This window comes from Diceros bicornis, chromosome 16 (genome assembly GCF_020826845.1).
Source record: "Diceros bicornis minor isolate mBicDic1 chromosome 16, mDicBic1.mat.cur, whole genome shotgun sequence".
In the NCBI taxonomy this organism is placed as follows: domain Eukaryota; kingdom Metazoa; phylum Chordata; class Mammalia; order Perissodactyla; family Rhinocerotidae; genus Diceros; species Diceros bicornis.
In genome coordinates, this window is record NC_080755.1 from 9,702,490 (window position 1) to 9,723,225 (window position 20,736).

At 44.1% G+C, this 20,736-nt stretch overlaps 1 protein-coding gene across 1 annotated transcript; it reads right to left on the reverse strand.

Moving 5' to 3' along the window:
• Window positions 1-15,637: 15,637 nt before the first annotated feature.
• On the reverse strand, window positions 15,638-16,763 carry MC5R (melanocortin 5 receptor). Its single transcript, XM_058556554.1, is given in 3 exon segments — window positions 15,638-16,263; window positions 16,266-16,509; window positions 16,512-16,763. Coding segments are annotated over 3 exon segments (975 nt in total). The 3' UTR covers window positions 15,638-15,784.
• Between the last annotated feature and the right edge of the window lie 3,973 nt (window positions 16,764-20,736).

Genomic DNA, 20,736 nt, shown 5'->3' on the forward strand with positions numbered 1-20,736 from the left:
AGCAAAAGCTTGGATAAATAGCTCGTGAGTCACAGAGCAGTGACTAACAATTTCCTTCATCCACAGTAATGGGAAATTCCTAGCTGGTTCATAGAGGACTGTTGGAAGCTGAGAATGATCAAACAAATAAACCATGTTTTCCAGATCAAACCAACCCAGAAGTTTTTAAATCACCAGAAAACAGTACTTCCCTGGGTCTCCCTGCTCTGTTGAGAACACCAGCCTGCTTACACATGCCCCCCCCCCCCCGCCACCATTCTGAGGGGCACCAAGGCCTGCTGCAGCCTCAGGGTCCTGTTGGCCTGGTGCTGGGTTTACGTTTCCCCAGCCTGCCCCGCTGCCCCAGGCGTGGCTCCAGGCCATGCCCCTAGGAGTTGTTCTGCTGCTGGTTCCCTCGATGTCCAGACACCAGTGATGTCTGCACTGGTCGCCATCTCCAGTCACCTCCCCTCCGAGACAGATGCTGGTCCCCACTGCTTCTCTCTGAAGGAATCGCCAGCCCAGTGCTGTGGACGCCCCAGGTGTTCACTGAGGAAGGAGCTCTTGGGTTTGGTTTGCTCTTTTCTTTCTGCCATCTCTCCCTGGGGCGCCAGCACCCACATGGAGATGTGGGGTCAGAGGATTCCCTAAGCCATAGACACCTGCCAGTATTCACAGCATCTCTCCCTTATTTGTTCCACTATCCTTCATACCTCGTGGGCATCTTGGGGTGAGTTTTCTGCACAGAAGTATCCTCAGAACTTCATGTCAGAGCTCCACGGAGTGTTCTCCTCCAGACAGGAACAGATGTGCCCGAATGCTCAGGGGAACACAGTTAGAACCTCCTGCCTCACACGGGATCACTTGGCCACTGTTCATCTAAGGGGTCAGCCAGCCCACAAGGCTCATCCTTTTGGTAAACCATCAGAAGCAGGTCTAAGTCAGTTTGACAGGGAAAATCTATTCATCCAATCCATAAGTATCCATTACATGCAAGCTGTTACAAGCCAGAACCATGAAATGAAGGCACATCTTTGAAGAACATAGGTATAATCATGACTGTACACCCAGTACCTGGCATCTAGTAGCCACTCAATAAAGATTTATTGAATAAGTAACTCAATGAGGACACCTCTCTTCCCCTTCACGAGGCTTAGAGTCTGGTGCTCGATAAAGACAATTAAACAAGCAGGGCCAAAGCTGGGTGGAAAGTGCTGGACAAGGGAAGCCCAGGGCACCAAGGGAACCCAGAGGAGGGACAACTGGACTGAGGGTTAGACACTGCCTCCTGAAGACGATTGTGTCGATGATGCGAAAGAGTCAGCCGAGGGGGTGGGGGTGGGGAAAACAAGATGTTCTAGAAGAGGCATAGGCCTGGAGGGGAGAGACAACACAGTTCCAACTGAGGAGCAAAAGGGATGCCATGTGACAAGAACACAAAGTACAGGGGACAGAATGGCAAGACGTGGGTGGCATAGTGGTTAAGTTCCCATGCTCCAGTTTGGTGGCCCGGGGTTCACAGGGTCGGATCCTGAGCACAGACCTATGCACCATTTACCAAGCCATGCTGCGGAAGGTGTCCCACAAATAAAGTAGAGAAAGATGGGCATGGATGTTAGCCCAGGGCCAATCTTCCTCAGCAAAAAGAGGAGGACTAGCAACAGATGTTAGCTCAGGGCTAATCTTCCCCACCAAAAAAAAAAAAAAAAAGATACAAGGGTGAAGAGATAAGCAAAAGCCAGATCGTGAAGAGCATTGTAAGCCATTTGTGGAATTCTGAGGTTTGGACAGATTTTACAATGGAAATGTTTCTGGAATTTGTTGGTGTGCAGCTGTGGAAGTGGACATTGCTGGAGGTGAAGTTGGCTTCCAGTGAGAATGGTATAAGTGGCAGATGGATACATTGAAAAATTATAGTTCTCTGTAGACATTAGATGCTGTATCTCCTAGGTGTAATCCCACAATGCCTCGAATCTCGCCTGCTCTCCTCAGTGGTTCTGGGACCTCGAGAAAACACACTGCAGTCTGAGGAAAGAGGACAGAGTCAGTGGGCAGTTGTGTGAATTTTCCAAAGGACCATCCAGCCAAGTAGCTCTGGTGGGGACCATAAGCACACCCCTGGCTGCTGACTCTCTCTCACACATGAGCCTTCTCGGCCTCGAATTTTGAGGAGGAGGAAAAAAAAGGAGATACAAAAATGCCCGTGAACAAGAGTTAAACATTTGTTAGGCAAAATTGTAAACTTGATTCTCCCTTTTGTCCTAGTATCCCAGTTACCAGCCATCCCCAGTCCCGGCCGGCCAGCGCCCCATTTGGGCTGGTGGGTTCCCAGGCCATGACATGTGTGTCCCATGTACTTCTGCCCCTTTGCCTTTGACCTCCAATCCCACTTCTTGCTACAGTTCCACACACTCAATGGATGGTAAGGCCCTCCAGGAAATGAACTACATCTTATTCACTCCTGTTCCCAATGTCAAGCACTCAGTAATTGCTTGATAAATAAATGAATGAGTGAATGTGGCACCTTGGAAACAATGACCTACCCAAAAGGAGTAACGTTAATGCAGAAACTCCAGGCACTCCAAAGGACACTGGGAGAATGTTTCAGTGAGGTCCTAGCAGAGTGTACTTGGGAAGCAGAGAGTAACTGGGATACTAGGACAAAAGGGAGATTAAAGTTTACTGTTTTGCCTAACGAAAGTTTTACTCTTGTTCATGGGCATATTTCTCTCTCCTTCTTTTTCCTCCTCCTCAAAATTCGAGGCCAAGAAGGCTTGTGTGTGAGAGGGAATCAGCAGCCAGGGGTGTGCTTGTGGTCCCCACCAGAGCTACTTGGCTGGGTGGTCCTTTGGAAAATTCACACAACTGCCCGCTGACTCTGTCTTCTTTCCTCAGACTGCAGTGTGCAGTTTAGTGAGGTCTTATAAGGGTGTTTCACCCAGGCTCATAAAAGAAGGCTTGAGGGGCCAGCCCCGTGGCTTAGCAGTTAAGTGTGTGCGCTCCGCTGCTGGCGGCCCGGGTTCGGATCCCAGGCGCACACCGACGCACCGCTTCTCTGGCCATGCTGAGGCTGCGTCCCACATACAGCAACTAGAAGGATGTGCAGCTATGACATACAACTATCTACTGGGGCTTTGGGGGAAAAAAATAAATAAATAAAAAATCAAAAAAAAAAAAAAGAAGGCTTGAAAGAGGTGCCCCTCCTGAGCCCCAGTGCCTCCAGCTGCCACCCTGACATGGTGGGGTGGGGTGACCCCAGGGGTTTGTCGGGGAAGAGGGAGAATCCCCCTCCGCCCTTTCCCTTAAGGTTCTTCTGGCTGGCCAAATAATTAAAAGACAAGTTAGCAGGAGAAAATAATACCAAGTTTAATAATATGTATACCCGGGAGAAACTGGCGAAACTGAGTTTCTCGACACAATAGCAGCAATTCTCATCTTAAATACCATCTTCAGCTAAAGACAAAGGAGGATGTTGGGGGTGTGAAGGGAGACAGAAATTACAGTAATCAATGGTATGCAGATTTAAGTCCTCTCCTTCCATACCGAAAAGACTTTCCAGAGATAAGATCATCTTCCCCTCTTCCCACTACAGAGAGGGAGATACCTTTACAAATGGAGATTTCCCTCATAAATGTAAATGTCTGTCTGGCAACTCTTTTCAGGGGCAGGGAGAGACATAATTTTGATAAGATGGGCTTAACGAGGACCCTGTCAGTCTGTCCATACCCAGAGTTAAATTCATTTAGGCAGTTCGTGGGGGAGGTCAAATGTCCTTCAGAGAATGTAATCAAGGTAAAAAGACATATTTCAGGGTGGCCAATTTTGATCTCCCACACGTTCATGTGGGGCCTTCTTATCATTCACATCCAGGTGGCGAGAGGTTTGAGGAGGCTGTGCTGCTGCGCCCCCAGAAGGGGTTGGAGGAGTCTAGCGCCGCTCTCCCACACGACGCTGCTGAGCAGATGCTGCTGCTTCCAGACCACGTCACATTACATAGTGATCCCAAACAGTGAGTCACAAGGTGCCCCTTTTTGGATGTAAAGCCCTTAAATACCTGAAACCATAGTAGCAGCTTCTGGAGAACCCTGGATCTAGACCAGAATTTGTACAGCTACCTCCAGCACCTGTGCTTACCAGTCACCCTTGTCCAGAGCCTCATCTACCCACCTCCCATCCCCATTCATGCTTAACACACACACACACAGAGGGTGGCATGGTTCAGGAAGGCAGAGTCCTGACAAAGGAGCATGGAACCAAATTGGGCCCATGTGGAGAGCAGCAGGAAGCCAAAGAAAGCAAAGGCATCTCAGGACTTAGAAGAACAAAGAAATGCAGCAGTATTTTGAAGCCCTTAAGCTTGAGCTGAGAGACAGCTATGTAGTAGGTGTACAACCTTAGACAACTTTCTTAATCTCTCTAAGCCTCAGTCGCCTCAAGGGTAAATTGAGAATGGTAATATTTAACTATTTTTTAAGGTAATTGGAGGATTAAATGAAATAATCCTGTCAAAATACATAGAACACTGCAATTTGCACTCAAGATATTTTCGAGTAGCTCTCAAACAATGAGGCGGTGAGAAGAATTCTCACCTGGGGTTACTTTAACTCATTAACTGGCTGGTTATGTGAGGGTTAGATGGAAGACAGAACAAGCATTTTGAGATATGCTCACTGCCACTTGCTGGCAGAAAAAAGTTTGATCATTAACTTTAAAAGGGCCACTCTAGGCTGAACAGACGAATGGTCTCCTCTGACCTGGGTCATGCTCTTTGTTTGAATTGACTAATTGCTTTGATCTCTCTAGTTGAGAGTCAAGATAAGAAAGACAATAGAACAACGCCAGGGTGAGGCGAGACTCCTGCACCTCCGAGACTCCTGCACCTCCTTGATGCTGGCAAAGGCTCTAGTTCTGGGTGTGGCTGTGTGCTCGTAAGTAGAACAAGGGTTAGAACCAGACCCTGGAATCTGGGAAGTCTCCTGCCTTTCCGCTTTGCATAGAAGTCTGATCCTGCTAGCCCCAAAATGTAGCTCAATTGGATTTCTCATTTAAGTATCTATCTCCACTTCTTCCTGAAAATCCAAGGAAATGACAGTAAAAGAATAAGAGGGAATGAATTCATAAAAGTGCTGAGAACAGGATGGGAGATATCAGAAGACTAAAACTTCTGGTCAATTTCCGGAGCTGGAGGGTGGATGGAGTCATATTGACAGATAAACAGACTAAGGGGAGCCACAGCCCGGTGCACACAAGAGAGGAAACTGGAATGGAGCCCACCAGTTTTTCACAGCAGAGCCCACCAGGGTCAGCAGAATGGGAGCCAGGATGGAAGAAAGGAAGAAATTGAGGTGATACATATAAGAACTATCTGCAGAACCGTGGCATGGCCTATACACTACACCACCAAGAGTATCTTCAAAGGGATATAAAATAATACCTCCCTCAAAGTACCCAGGAGGACACCCAGGAGGAGCTGGCATTCCAGAGTGAGGACCAGACCCCCAGAGTGAATCCTCTCCCTTGTTAGCTCAGAGGGGTGGAGGTGTGCCCAGCCTATTAGCCTGTTCATACCCTTCAGGTAACATCTGACAATCAATGTGCCTCACCCACTCACAGGGAGCCACCCAATCAGGCTTTCCCTTTCAGGAGAGCATCAAGGAATCCCATCCACATACTAAATCAATCACACCCGCTTCTTCATTTATACATATGAAAGGAAAATCTAGGTTCACCTAGCATTTGAGGGAAATGAGCAACACAAATGTGAAGGAGCAAGATGGATAGAATCACTGACTTTGGAGAAAACAAATGATTCAAGTAAGAGGACAGAATTTTTAAAAAGCCGATTTATCTTTAGAGAGATTGGACAAGACATGGATCCATGAATTCAAAAACAGTCTGCTATGAAAAGTAGGCAATGAAAAGATAAACAAGAGATCATAGGAATTAAAAATATAATTGCCAAATTAAAAATTCAATAGAAGACATGGGGAAAAAAGAAAAAGTTGAAGAAGTCTTAACGACGAAGAATGCGTCATTAAGCGATTTTGTCATTGTGCGAATATCATAGAGTGCGCTTCCACAAATCTAGATGGTGTGGGAGATCAAAATTGGCCACCCTGAAATATATCTCTTTACCTTGATTATTTTCTCTGATGGACATTTGACCTCCCCCAAACTGCCTAAAGGAATTTAACTCAGGGTGTAGACAGACTGGCAGGATCCTCGATAAGCCCATTCTTAACAAAGTTCTGTTTACCAAATATTTACATTTGTAAAGGTATCTCCCTCTGTGTAGTGGAAAGAGGAGGGATGACCTTATCTGTGAAAACTCTTATCAGGATGGAAGAAGAAGACTTAAATCTACATACTCTTGATTACTATAATTCCTGTCTCTCCAGCCACATTCTCTATAGGTGATCCTGCAAAGCATCCTCTGACAAACATTTACATTTCCCTCTTCGTGTAAATTGTCTTCTTCCCCTCTGAAATCCCAAAACACCACCCACCTCCAACATCCTTCTTTGTCTTTAGCTGAAGATAGTATGTAAGATGAGAATCTCTGCTATTGTGTTGAGAAACTCAGTTTCCCTGGTTTCTCCCATGTATACATGTTATTAAACTTGGTATTATTTTCTCCTGCTAACCTGTCTTTTAATTATTTGGCCAGCCAGAAGAACCTTGAGGGAAAGGGCGGAGGGGGATTCTTTCTTTTCCCTGACAATGGTATAGCCTACTATACACCTGGGCTATATGCTACTAATCTTATGAGATCACTGGTGTGTATGTCATTCATCATTGATCGAAATGTCGTTATGCAGCGCATGACTGTAATCAAGGAAATAATAAAAAACAATTTCCACGTTTGAAGAAAAACATTTGCATTGAAAAGCTGATGTTCCTGACTGTCTTTACTTTTGTTCAAGCCCATAATTCAGATATGACAGCTGGAACTCCAGCAGCCATTTTGGACCAGGAATTGACCTTGAGAATGATAGAAGCCTTGATTCTTTATGGCATCCTAGAGCTCCATTTTAGCCTTGAAATGCCTACCTCCAGACTTTTTTTCTGTAAAAGAAAAATAAACTTTCATCTTGAGTAGGTCACTGTTGTTTGCATTTTTTCTGTTATATGCAATGAACCAAATTTTTTTTTTTTGTAAGGAAGATCAGCCCTGAGCTAACGTCCATACTAATCCTCCTGTTTTTGCTGAGGAAGACCAGCTCTGAGCTAACATCTATTGCCAATCCTCCTCCTTTTTTTCCCCAAAGCCCCAGTAGATAGTTGTATGTCATAGTTGCACATCCTTCTAGCTGCTGTATGTGGGACGCGGCCTCAGCATGGCCGGAGAAGCGGTGCGTCAGTGTGCGCCCGGGATCCGAACCCGGGCCGCTGGTAGCGGAGCACGCGCACTTAACCGCTAAGCCACAGGGCCAGCCCTGCAATGAACCAAATTCTAATTCTATGTTGTCCAACGTGGTAGTCACCAGCCACATGTAGTTATTTAAATGTAAATATAAATTAAATTAAATTAAAAATTAAGCTCCATAGTCACACAAGCCATATAATAATTGCTCAACTGCCACATGTAGCTAGCAGCTGCTGTAGTGGACAGGGCAGATACAGAACACTTCCATCATCATGAAAAGTTCTATTGGACAGAACTGCCCTAACTGATAAAAGAGAAAATGCACACAGAGATTATGAAGTTCTGGTAAAGGACATAAAAACTATCTCTGAAGTACCAGGCAGAATGTGCGTCACAGTGAGGTATGACTGGGGAGTCACGGAGCAAGAGGCATTTGAGATGTGCTTTAAGGCTGGCACGGATATTGAGAGGGTGTTCCCAGCAGACTGAACAGCTTAAACAAAATCTGAAAGCAGAAAAGCACAAGTCATGTTCAAAGTAGTCTCGTTTCATTGATGTGTAGGATGATTGGAAGATTAGCTAATATTTTGGAGATGATTCAAGGTAAATGTGAGGACTGAGAACTTAACAAGGCAAGCCCTGGGGGTTATCGAAGGTTTCTGAATAGGAGGGATGACACTATCAGAGCAGCACTTTAGGGGAGGTCAGCACAGGAAGAGACTGGAGGTAGTTTAGATGTTGCACCAAAATCCAAACTTAAAGGTAACCAGACAAGTCCATTTTGTGGCAATGGGGATGGGAAGGAGGAATTTTGGCTGTAGATCCTATAGGATTTTCCAGCTGATTCTAGAGATGTCAAGGGAGAGAAAGGAGCCCGAGATAATCCCAAAGTCTTTGGGTTTAGGGACCAGGGAAATAGTTTCACCAATGTAGGGGAGGTGGAAAGAGGAGCTTAAGAGGCAAAGTTTGAGATTCCTGGTGTGCATTTTTCCCAAAACACCAGGCAGAAGCTTAGAAGGGAAGTTAAGGCTGGAAATAAAGGAGGTAGGAATCATATGCCTAGAGAGAGTCAAAATCACAGAAGTTGATGAGACCACTGAGAGAAAAATTACACAATAAAAGGAAAAATTCTAAAGATACAATCTCAAGGCAAGCCTAAATGTGGGAGATGGGAGAGATCAAAGAGCCAGAGAAGGTAAGAATGTTTGCATGGGAAAGTGGTCCAGAACAGGACAGGGAGTGCTATGGAAGATAAGGAAGGAAGTTACAAGAAGCAGACAAGAGTTTAAAGTATTGCAAAGGAGGCAAAGAGGGTAGAGACTGAGAAAGGTGTTTGGAATTGGTGAATGGTACTTCAGTAGGGTGGGGAGGGTTGACACCACGTTGTCATGGGCCTAACAGTCCTTGGGTAGAAAGGAAAAGTAGGCAAGCACTTCAGTGGTAAACAGAAGGAGACAAAAATAGAGAACCAGCTTAAAATTCTATCAGGTTTCTGTTGGGAGATCCCTGAGGATGTTTTTACATGCTTCTGCTTTCATACTTCATTATTTCTAATTACGTGATTGTGCCCCAGATTCTGCTGATATGATTGAGGCATGCTGTAGTGTAATGCAACGAAGCACCTAAGGGATCAAGTCTCTTATATATTATATATTATATTACTATACTCTACTTAAAATGCACATCACTGGTAAAGACAGAGTCAATGAGTGGAAAAGAGGTAGTCAAGTCTTTTCTTTAAAACTAGACTTAAAAGGCCTTAAAAAGTTCATTTATTCTCCAAGTAAGGGTAGTGATGTGAAAAAAAAGATGGAAGAAGGAGGGATGAGATAGACACACAGCAAGTTGTGATCTGAACAATAACAGGAAAAGAACAGTAAGAGTTAGCACTCAGTCTAAGCCAAAAACTCTGAACATACTGAACACCTCATATTATTCAACATTGAGAGAGAAACCAACATAATGTAGGAAGAGAGTAGCAATAACCGACAAACTAGAATCTGAGTCCCTTTTTGTAAGACTTGGTAGTTGATTGGTTTTCTGAGAGATCCTTCCTTTAGATGACTTCCTGTTCTCTCCATCCCATTGCACACCTAGTCCAGGCCCTCAGGCCTGCACCCTGCCTGACTGCAACAGCCTCCCTCTCATCTCTCCTGATATTAACTCAAATTTGCCATCGAACTAAGGTGCAAGCACAGATTTTATTGGATCATGGCCATGTATTTTAAAAGAAAGAAAAACTTTTAATGGCTCCCTAGTTCCTATAAAACAAGTGTAAGATAGATTCTTCTCCTTGGCTTTCAAGGCCCGTATAATCCCATCTTTATAGTTTCCAGTACATATTAATGATTTTCCACTCTTACCCCAACATATACCCTTGGCTCTGGTCAGGCTATTTCACCACTAATGAGCATCAGCTTTTACCCAAGTTCTTTCCCATCCTATGTTCCCCTTTCTTCCATAACTATGCAAACCCAACCCATTCTTCTTGGATTTATATAACATGCTCATCTGTTAATCTGCCTTGATTTTACTGGTTCTAATATTTCCTGTCTCGAATTTTACACAGTGATTCTCAATGGAGACGGAGGAAAGAGCCTAATATATCCTAATCACCTTAAAGGCTTTTTCAAACTCATCCCCTCATCCCAAAACTCTGCTATGTGCCCCACAACCACCCGTGAGTATCAGTTCTACTGCTGTGGGAATGCACCAGATCCCTCATTCCACATAGCTATAAATAAGCTATGTACTACTTTAATTCCAACACCAATTACTATTTGTGTGTGTTTTTGACACATCAGCAAGCAATTCTCTGACATCAGCTGGGTGTCCTACAATTCAACTCAGTTCTGACACTACCTCCCTGGAGTTAGCATCAGATCCCATAGGGTAAGAGCTTAGTCCTACAGACTGCCCTGTCCCCCAGTTCAGACACCAATCACAAGTCCACTTTCACCTGTGCTTCTGAACCACTATCTATAGATTGGAGGTTGCCATGACCCCCTCCTTGGATTCAATTAATTTGCTAGAAAGGCTCACAAAACACAGAGAAACATTTTACTTACTAGATTACTGGTTTATTTTAAAAGGATATAACTCAGGAACAGCCAGATGGAAGAGATGCAGAGGGCAAGGTACGAGGAAGGGGTGAGATTCCATGCTGTCTGAGCACACCACTCTCCCAAAATCTCCATGCGTTCACCAACCTGGAAGCTCTCTGAAGCCCGTCCTTTTGGGTTTTCATGGAGGCTTCATTACATAGCATGATTGATTAAATCGTTGGTCGTTGGTGATTGAATTCAATCTCCAGCCCCTCTCCCTTCCCTGAAGATGGGGGTGGGAGGATGGGGGATGGGATGGAAAATTCCAACCCTCTAGTCATGTGGTTGGTTCCTGTGGTGACCAGCCCCCATCCTTAGGTGATGCCAAATCCTTTAGGGGCATTCAAAAAGTCACATTATTAACATAACAAAAGACACTTTTATAGCTCTCATCACTTAGAAAATTCCAAGGGTTTGAGGAGCTCTGTGCCAGGAATGGGGACAAAGACCAAATGCGTGCTGTATAAATCACAATATTACATCATGCCACACAAGTTCATTTTTAACTACGTGACATGTACTTTCCCACACATATGACTATTATAATGGTTCTTGGCCTGTTAGCTCCTTGAGGACAAAGACATAGAATGGCAACACTCTTGGCATCATGCTGAGCACACAGTAGGTGCTATTTTCCAATGTCCAGTTCACCTCCTTCCAGGTACATAGTAGGATTGATTTCCTCCCCAGCTCACTTTGATGTTATATCATGGAATTTATTTTGACAATGGAAATGTGAGTGGAAATAGAAACTCACATGCAAGTATATGTCAGGATGGGGCCTCTATCCTCCTGGGTTCCTGAGTAACTACAACAAGACTCCCTGCTAATTTGTATTGAGCCTGTAACATGATGGAAAAATAAATGTTTGTTAAGTCATGATTGTTTCTACAGGATAACTTTGGTTCTCAAAATGGGATCCTCGGACCAACAACATCTGGGAGCTTATTAAGAACTGTAAACTCCCAGCTTCTGATCCGAACCCACCAGATCTGAATCCACAGTTTTTGTTTTTGTTTTTTTTTGGTGAGGAAGATTGGCCCTGAGCTAATATCTGTTGCCAATATTCCTCTTCTTGCTCGAGGAAGATTGTTGCTGAGCTAACATCTGTGCCAATCTTCCTCTATTTTGTACTTGAGACTCTGCCACGGCATGGCTTGATGAGCAGTGTGTAGGTCCGCGCCCAAGATCCAAACCTGTGAATCCTGAGCCGCCGAAGAGGAGCGTGAGAACTTAACCACTATGCCACCGGGCTCGCCCCCTGAATCCACATTTTAACAAGCTCTCCTCGTGTTTCTTATGGCTATTCAAGTTTGAGAGGCACTGGTCTAGACTACCCTGACAAGTACAGAAATTGTTACTTAAAAATGGCTGAATCAAAACCTAAAATGGGTGCACAGAGAGCAAGGAAGAATGGCAATGCGTGTTATGTGGTGGAAACAAAAAGAGCTTGCCTGGTGGATAACATATACAATTGTACAGGGAAAGGTCAGAAAACAGGACATCAATAGTGTATGTTGGTTACTGTTGGCTGCATTTAATGAGATACCATAAGAAAGAGATGAGCTATGCAAGAGTAAAAGGAATTCAAGATGGTAGCCCGATAATGTGAATGCACTTAATGCCACTGAACTGTAGACTTAAAAATTGCTAAGGTGGAAAATTTTGTTATATGTATTTCACCACAAGTTTATAAATAAATAAATAGGATTCTTTACTGATACATTTGAAACCACCTGAAAAAAAATTCAAGAGAATCCAGAGTTAGTGACCTCCGAGTGGGAAGAGACAGCTCTTCTCAACCCGGTAAGAAAAAGGTAAAATTAAGAAAGTTGAATAACATAAACCAAATAAAACTCAGATTTGGCGCTAGGATCAAATCAAGAGGACAGCTTTCACCATCCTCGAAAATCCTCTGAGTGAATTAAGGAAGCCATCTCAGAGTAAAGTCCAATAAAGATGTATCAAAATGATCCAGTGAATCCTTTCAATTGGACAAATGGCTCAGAGAAAAGAAACTAAAAGCATGACTCTCTCTCAAAGCTTGATAGACTCAAAGCATATAGAACTAAGGTGAGAGAAAGAAAAAGTGATGGGAGAAAAAAGGAGAAATATACAGCAAGCTTAGGCAATAGGTCTGGATCTGCACTGTCCAATGTGGTAGCACTGGCCACAGGTTGCTTTTGAGCCCTGGAAGTGTTATGCCATAGATCCTATCCTTCCTGTTACTGAATGGGAGTGTTGTGTGGTCCCCTTTTCCACCATTATTCATCAGCTTGGGAGAAGGTATCAGATAAGTTGTCCTTTTAGTTATGGGTCTCCAGATCAAGAGGAGCCACATCTGGATCTGATGTAGACACTACCTACCATTTCAAAGTTATTCTCTCACCCCAAATTTCCGACATACCCTGCACCTACCAGTCAGAATTGCCATTACAACCATGGGAGAGTGTCACAGCCCTCATTTTATAACATGTATAGTCTGTGCCTCATAAATTCTTATTTAATTATACGTAGCACCTTGAATTGTGGACAATGTTTCCATGTATCTTGAAATATTCTCGTCTTGAAATAATTCATGCCCCATACGCTCTTCGATGGCAGACGTTCTCTAATGGCCCCTGCTTCTAGCCCCGCACTGAGTACTAATAGGTGATATCCCCAAAATACTTACTTTTTTACTAAGAGACAGACTTTTCAACAGTATATAATGTCAAGTGTACAATTTTATTTTATTTTCAGGAGTTAAATCATTTTGAACTGAGAAATGGCCATCCTACAGGTGACAAATACTGTCAAGGAAACTTTATCACAATCGACCAATGAATATACCTTCTCATTTTGCAGCAGCTGCTGACAAATTGGCAGGAAGATCAAAACCACTCTGACTATCACACATAAGAATGACTAGTTCAAATGGGTGGTCCAGTCTTTCCATTTCATTAACCATTTCTTTGAACACATATTTTTACATCAAATAAAGTTCCTACAGAAACAGAAGGAGTTAATATACAATGCCATACAACAGTTAAATAGATTTTTTTGTTTAGGGGACTTTGCATTGGGATTCCAGGGGTTGATTCATTTACAGGTATTTCCCAAGTCACTGTATACATGTATTCCTTCCAAATGAAGACACATCTGAACACTTGAGTTATTTCTACACAATTTATATAGAGATTAAAAGACATTTGAGCATTTCCCTAAAGACCTTTATTAAAGGTCAGATCTTGTCTGAAGTCATGAAGCACCCAGAGAGAGAGTGAGCCTAATGTGAACTGAATTCCCAGATAGAATCAATGTAAACCACAAGGACCAAAGTTTGATTCTACTCATAGGGTCTGAACCCTAGTGACCTCAGGTAGCACTCAGTGATTGCTATTGGGCAATCTGCTCTTGGGCAGCAGATTAAATGCACATTTGCTAAGCAACAATAACAAACATCTAGTATCTACTTTGTACCAGAAACTGCTGTAGGCAACAGGGCCACAGAGATGAGCAGGACAGCCAAGAGGCCACCTTTCACAGAAGCTAGGTTCCTGAGACATCCCATGTAAACACAGACTGCAGTTTCCCATCATAATTACAAAGATCAGTCACATTCATGGATACATACCAGACAGTTCAGCTAAAAGGAACAGGAAACATTTGAAGGGCTAGCTGCCCCTTCACACCTCAGTTGTCAACAACCTGCTAATTTGCCATTTTCCAAAGATTTGGATGTCTTATGCACTTTCCTGCTTATGCCAGCATCATTTTTTTCTGGACTCTGAGCTACCAAGGGTGGGGGTCACGTCTATAAGTTACTTTTGTGTACTACATCCACCCAGGAAGTTCCTCTGCCCCAATAGGTTTCAACAGCTCATCATTGTGTGACCCTAACGGTCCACTTCTTTATTTACAATTTGTCCTTCATTGGGAATGGTCTAGACATGAATATCCAAAACAAAAGAGAAGATATTAACACCAAAAATAATAGAATAGAACACGAGAGCTGTAAGGACCAAGCCCCTCACTGCAGATAAGAACACTGGGACCGAGAGGTTAGAGACATAGCCAAAGTCACATAGGTGCTCTGTGGTGCAGCAGGCCTCCTGGTTTCCTGGCCACTGCTCTGATCACTGCCCCCTGCATCCTCGCCTAGTGTTTGTCCCACCTGCAACATTTCTTTAAAATAAATAGCCAACCCCTATGATGCTTTACAAGTTTTCAAGGTGTTCTCACATTTTCTCACGCAGTTCTCATGACCATCCTGTGAGGTCAGCGCAGATGTGGAACCTGAAATGAGATGATTAAGGAGACATCACCTGTTAACGGCAGAGTCAGGACCTGAACTCGGATTTTCTCACTCCATTCTACATTGCAGAAGACGGGACTCCCAGGGTTAGAGACGGGCACCTGACCTTCTCTGGCTGCTGGAGTCAGACTGCGATGTGCAATGTGTACAGCAGTGGAGTTTCAGACTCCAAGACAGACCCCGTCTGAGAAGATCAAAGATAGCTTGGCTATGGGCATGTGCTACATGCAGCACAGGGGCGCCTAGAGCCCCTGACATGCCCCCAAACACTCACTTGGAAACCCTGGACTGAGTCAGAGTAAGACAGTAAGAAAGAGTCACAGAGACTTTCACACCACATGAGGCAAGGTTTGGAGCATGAAGGTTTATGGCTGGGTAGGTGCAAAAACATGATTGACAGGAGTGAAATTAAGGAAATTCCATCATTGGACAATTATGGACAAAAGCCATAAAACCAACAGTTCAGGAAAGGAGAGCTGTAGAGACATCCTATAACAAATGGACAGGAAATGTCAAAGGGAAAGAATTTGACCACTCTATTCTGCCCCAAAACACATGCACAACTCCCAGGAGCATCAAGCAAAGTTATGGAACTGCTTTTGCGGAGAGAAAGCAATCAGACATGATGTAGACGTACACAGCTTTTCTTTCCATTACTGTCAGCTCTTCATCACGCTTAGACCTGCACCCAGGATGTTTTACCTTCCCTGAGCACACACTTAATAGATGGAGGATGGACGAGACCCCCATAAATGGGTGGGAGCAGGAGAAAAAGTAGGAGGAAACAGGACAGTAAGAAATTGTCACAGAACAGTCCCAAAATGGATAAGCGGCATGTGCACGTCTGACCCAACAACTGCCACAGGACAAACAAAACAACAACAGAGTGCATCTTAAGCACAAGTTCGAGATGGAAAGAAGATAAAGGGAATGCACGGTTTTGATTTCTAGTATTCTTGCTTACGCCTTGGCTGTACCTGACTTTGTCATAAGGTAAAGGAAGGAGAAAAGAGAGAGGCAGAGAGAAGAACTTCCTGTTTAATACCTGCTAGGGAACCTACAGGCCATTCTGAAGCCATGGCAACAAATAATCTCTTTAAAGGTCTTCCGCATCTCTTGGCTGCATAAGGCATATATCAGAGGATCGATCACAGAATTACACATGATGAGTATGAGGTACATATTGAAGTGAGACATAAAGCAGGAACAATAGAGGTTCTGAGGGCAAGAAATCATCAAAATGAGATGGAGAAAGAACACAGCCCAGCACACGATGAAAATGCCTAGCAGCATGGTCAGGGTGACAGCCCCTTTCATGCTGGTCCTTTGCCGCACAGAACTGGATCTAGACAGAGCTGCTATCTGCTTGACGTGAGTCCGTGCCAGGAGGAACATGTGGATATACAGAGACACCATGAAGAACAACATAGTGAAGAACATGGAGATGAGGCAAATGATGACATAAGTGGATTTGTAGTAAATGATGAAAACAATACCGCAGCCTGTGCAAAAGGTCAGATGCACGCAATGATCATCCTGCAACGCTTCACTGTCATGATGTGGTGGTAGCGCAGGGCATAGAAGATGGTGAAGTACCTATCCACTGCAATGGCCAGCAAACTGCACATGGAGGCCACCACGGAAATGCAGATCATAGAGTCGAACAAGTTGTCAATGTGACGCACAAAGGTATCTGCTATCACCAGGTGCTTATTATTTATTAAGCATATGGTGATGGTCTCCCAGGCGTTGGACACGCTCACCCCAGCATGTCAGCTACTGCTAAACTGCACACAAAGAAATACATGGGAGAGTGCAAGTTCTTGTTCTTCACTATGGTGCCTATGACCAAGATGTTCTCTAGGAGGCTGATGAGACCCAGAGTCAGAAGCACCTCCATAGCGATGCCCATCTCTTCACACAGCAAAAACTTGTCCTTGACATTTGATTCCGAAAGGTTGCCCTTTGTGGCATTCAGGTTGAGATCCAAGAAATGCAGATGAAATGAAGTATTCATTGCTCCTCTTCTGGCAGCAAATTTGCTGTAACACAGGTGTTAATTCATGACCCAGGGAGGTTAAGACTCTACCAAAGAAGTACAGCAGTGTGCTAAAAGCAAGCAAAGCCTAAGAATGGGGATGAATGGACTCAACGCATGGGGTAAAGTCGGCATGCCCCAGGCTGCCTTGTATCCCTGATCCCTGGAATAGTGTCTCTCCCACAGGCAGGCTTAGAATTGCCACCAGCCTCCTCTGTCCTCCTTCCTTTGAGGTCCATTCTTTTATGTACCTCTTAGTGGATTGATCACACATCTCAGTGTGCCCACAATTTTGCTTTTTGTCCTTGTTGTCCTGGTGCCCAACTTCATTCTCAAAAGTGTCCCCAACTCACAACCTACAAAATCTCTCCCAGTCTCCTGATTTTCACATTCCTAAGGCTACTGCACTGCGTTTTCCTCAAGTGAGCTCAGATTTCTGAAAGATATCCAGGCCCACATTCTTTTAAGAGAGACAGACAGGTGCCTTCTTAACATTTGTCCTCACACTTCTAAAGTCCACTACAATTCAGTCTCTATGTTGTAACTAAGATTGTAACCAAGGTGATCTGTTAGCTTGAGCATAATGACATATAAAAAGTTATTGTCTTCAATTCATAAATTTAGGCTGCACATTCACATTAAAATTGAGGCACACAGGATACTGTTTTTCCCTCAATAAGTATTTTTCCTGAATTCCGCATTTGAAATTCCATAAAGTCTGATTAATAGACAGTTTTATAAGTTCCACATAAGCATACCATGAAGAAACAAGGGATTTAAATTTACCAAATACTAGAGCAAGATAGTCACTCCTTTGTTGCCCAATTTCTCTCCCGTGATTTATGGTCAAAAATCCTTTGCTCTCCAAACTCAGAGCACATCTTGAGACAGAGTTAAAATTTCTGTCACCATTCTCATCATCAATAATAAGTATTTATTGAACTGTAATCATCTGTTAATTAGGTCTAGTTCTATATGAAACATAGCAACGAATTACATTATTATATTAAACATCATATCAAGCTGTTTAAATATTCAACTAGCTCTCTTCCAAAAGTAGATTAGGTCAGATTTTGCGTTCCTTTCAAAGCAATTTTAAGTAAATAGAAAGTGTGGCTATTTACCAGTGCTTTCCTTCACACCTCTTCTCTTGCACAGCAGCCCTTGGGCCCCTGGCCTGGGACACTGGCTCAGCCTGGGCACCTGGCATCCACAGCTATGACAGCTGCAGGGAGCTCAATGCCATCACCTCTGGACGGGGGACTCCTCTGAACTGAGGCAAAGGCGGCTTGAGCCTCTGTGGCCGCTCCCTTGTCTTTATGCAGCCTACAGACCCGCCTCCCTGTCGCCGCCCCCCTCACCCGGAGTCTGTCGCCCCCTCATCCCCAGCCCCCCCACTTCCCCATCCCGCAATGACTTGCTCTTTTCCCGGCAGCAGGCCTGAGGTACCACATAGCGGTCAGAGCCATAGAGCATGACCCTCTCGCTCCCAAGGGGACGCTGCTCTGTCTGTCAACCTTTGGAGCTCAGGGCGACACCTGCATAGAACGACATTCTTCTCCTCTTTGTGGAATATCCTTCCCCAAAAGTGAGTTCAAATGTTTTTTTAGCTGATTGTTCTTTTTGACTTTGCTTCCTTTCTCTTCCTCTTACGCTCTGATTAAATTAAGCCCATGGCTGGGTCTGCCATGCCAGGTCTAACACTATGAACATAAAGAGACAAGAGACTTCCCTCTGGCCAAATATCCTGGCTTTGGGCAATAGTTCCTGGGCCTTCCCTTTCTCTGATACTTAAAACAGTGACCTGCAGCCTCAGAGAGATCTCTATTGAACAACACGAGAGAGATGCACCAGTGACTTCTGCGACAAGCCCTGAGCAGAAACGCGATGCTTTACTGTTAGAGACGGGATGGTGCTTCACACATATTCAGACAACCTTTCCAACTAGTATGAGCACATGAGGCCACAGACTGGGTGGCCCGGTGCCACCGGCGTGCTAATGCCATGCTGAGAGCCACAGGATGGAATTCTGTGAAGAGATTTCTTAGGTTGAGAATAGTGTTATGTATACCCAAAGGGAAAAGCTGACAAAACGTAAGAAGAGTCCAGCATTTCCTATTTGTTCCTCATGTTCCAAATCAGAGAAGGCTCTACAAAAGATCCTGGTTTCCCAATAAAGTGGTAAAAGTAAAGACTTCTATTAAAGGTAATTGTCTGGACTACATGGCACGGCTGCCTTTGATGCTGGTCAAATGGCACGTGTCTCCAGGCCCCATTTGCAGATACTACTGTGAGTGCTCTACAAGACTCACCTTCTTAAACTTGACAGAAGCCCTAGGAAGTGGGTCCCATCATCAGTCCCATTTCACAGAGGAAACCAGTGCTTACACAGGTGACACAGCAAACCCAAGGTCCTAACACTGGAAAGAAGCACAGTTGGAGTTTGAACCCTGGCAGCCTTACTCAGAGCCCAAGCCCTTTCCGGACACAACGCTGCCTCTCCAAGGAACCCTGGTGGTCATCAGGCTTATTCTTTTAAAATGCTGCTAGATATAAACAAAAAATTTAAAAAAAATAAAAATTAAAAAAATTAAAAAATTAAAAATGCTGCTAGATTTGCTTTACACTTTTCTTGTCTTCATACGGTGTTTATCAGATTTTGGTATTTAGGTTACCCTGGCTTTGTTAAATAAATTGAAGAAAGATCTCAATTATTTTTCTATTCTGAAACCAGCTTATGCGGGGTTGGAATTACCTCTTTCTTGCAGGAAAATAATTCCATCAAGGTCAATAGAGCTAAGAGAATATAGACTAAGCTCTTCAACTGTCCCTGCCATTAGAAACCAACCGCCTCCTACATAGCATCCTAATAATGATGCTTAACACACCTCACAACATGGCATTCCATGAGCCACTGATTCCACATGATGGGTACTCCCTTCTCAGTGAAAGGGCAGAGTAGCCATGACAGAAACCACGTGTTTTCTTTTGTTTTGTTGCTTAAGCAATGACAACAGGGATAATCCTAAATTCAAATGCACAGACAAATCACGTGCAGTCATGTCCATGAAGGCTTCCAGGGGTGAAATCTATTGGACCCGTATGTCACAAGTTGGGTTCTCTGCGATGCACACTCTGAGAGGAGTTTACCATGCACGGTGCCATTAGGAAACACCCTGGGGATCAGTGCCTGTGGAAGGCAGGAGGAGGGAGAGGCAGAGCAGCTACGGGGTCCAACAGACTCAGCCTGCCCTACCCGGAGCTTTGAGAGGTAAAAATAGCCTGTCAGTTGTCCCATGTCAACAAGTTGTCCCATGTCAGCCTTTATACTCTGCCTGGCTCAGTCACCAGAAGCAAGCTCACCCTGGGAAGGCATGAGGTCTGGCAGGATTCACCCAAGGCCGACCAGAGGGAGCTGACAGCTGGAGGGGGCTGCTGACCACCCCCTAAAGCAGGGCAGCAAGTCTTCCTTGAAAGGTCTGGATGGCACATCTCCATGTCCATTGCTCACAACATCAATAAATTCTTTTTTCTTTTTCCAGTCTTATTGAAACTTTGTTCACATATAACATATGTAAGTTTAAGATGCACAACATGATAATTTGATACACTGCAAAATGATTACCACAATAAGGTTAGTTAACACCTCCATCCCCTCACTTGATTACCATTGTTTTGTGGTGATAACATTTGAGATCTACTCTCTTAACAACTTTCAAGTATATAATACAGTATTGTTAATTATAGTCACCATGCTGTACATTAGATCCCCAGAACTTACTAGTCTTACACCTAGAAGTTTGTACTCTTTGACCAATATACCTCTATCTCCCCCACCCAAGCCCCTGGCAACCGCTCTTCTAGTCTCTGTTTCTATGAGTTCAGCTTGTTTAGCTTCCACATATAAGTGAAATCATATAGCATTTGTCTTTGTCTTTCTGACTTATTTCAC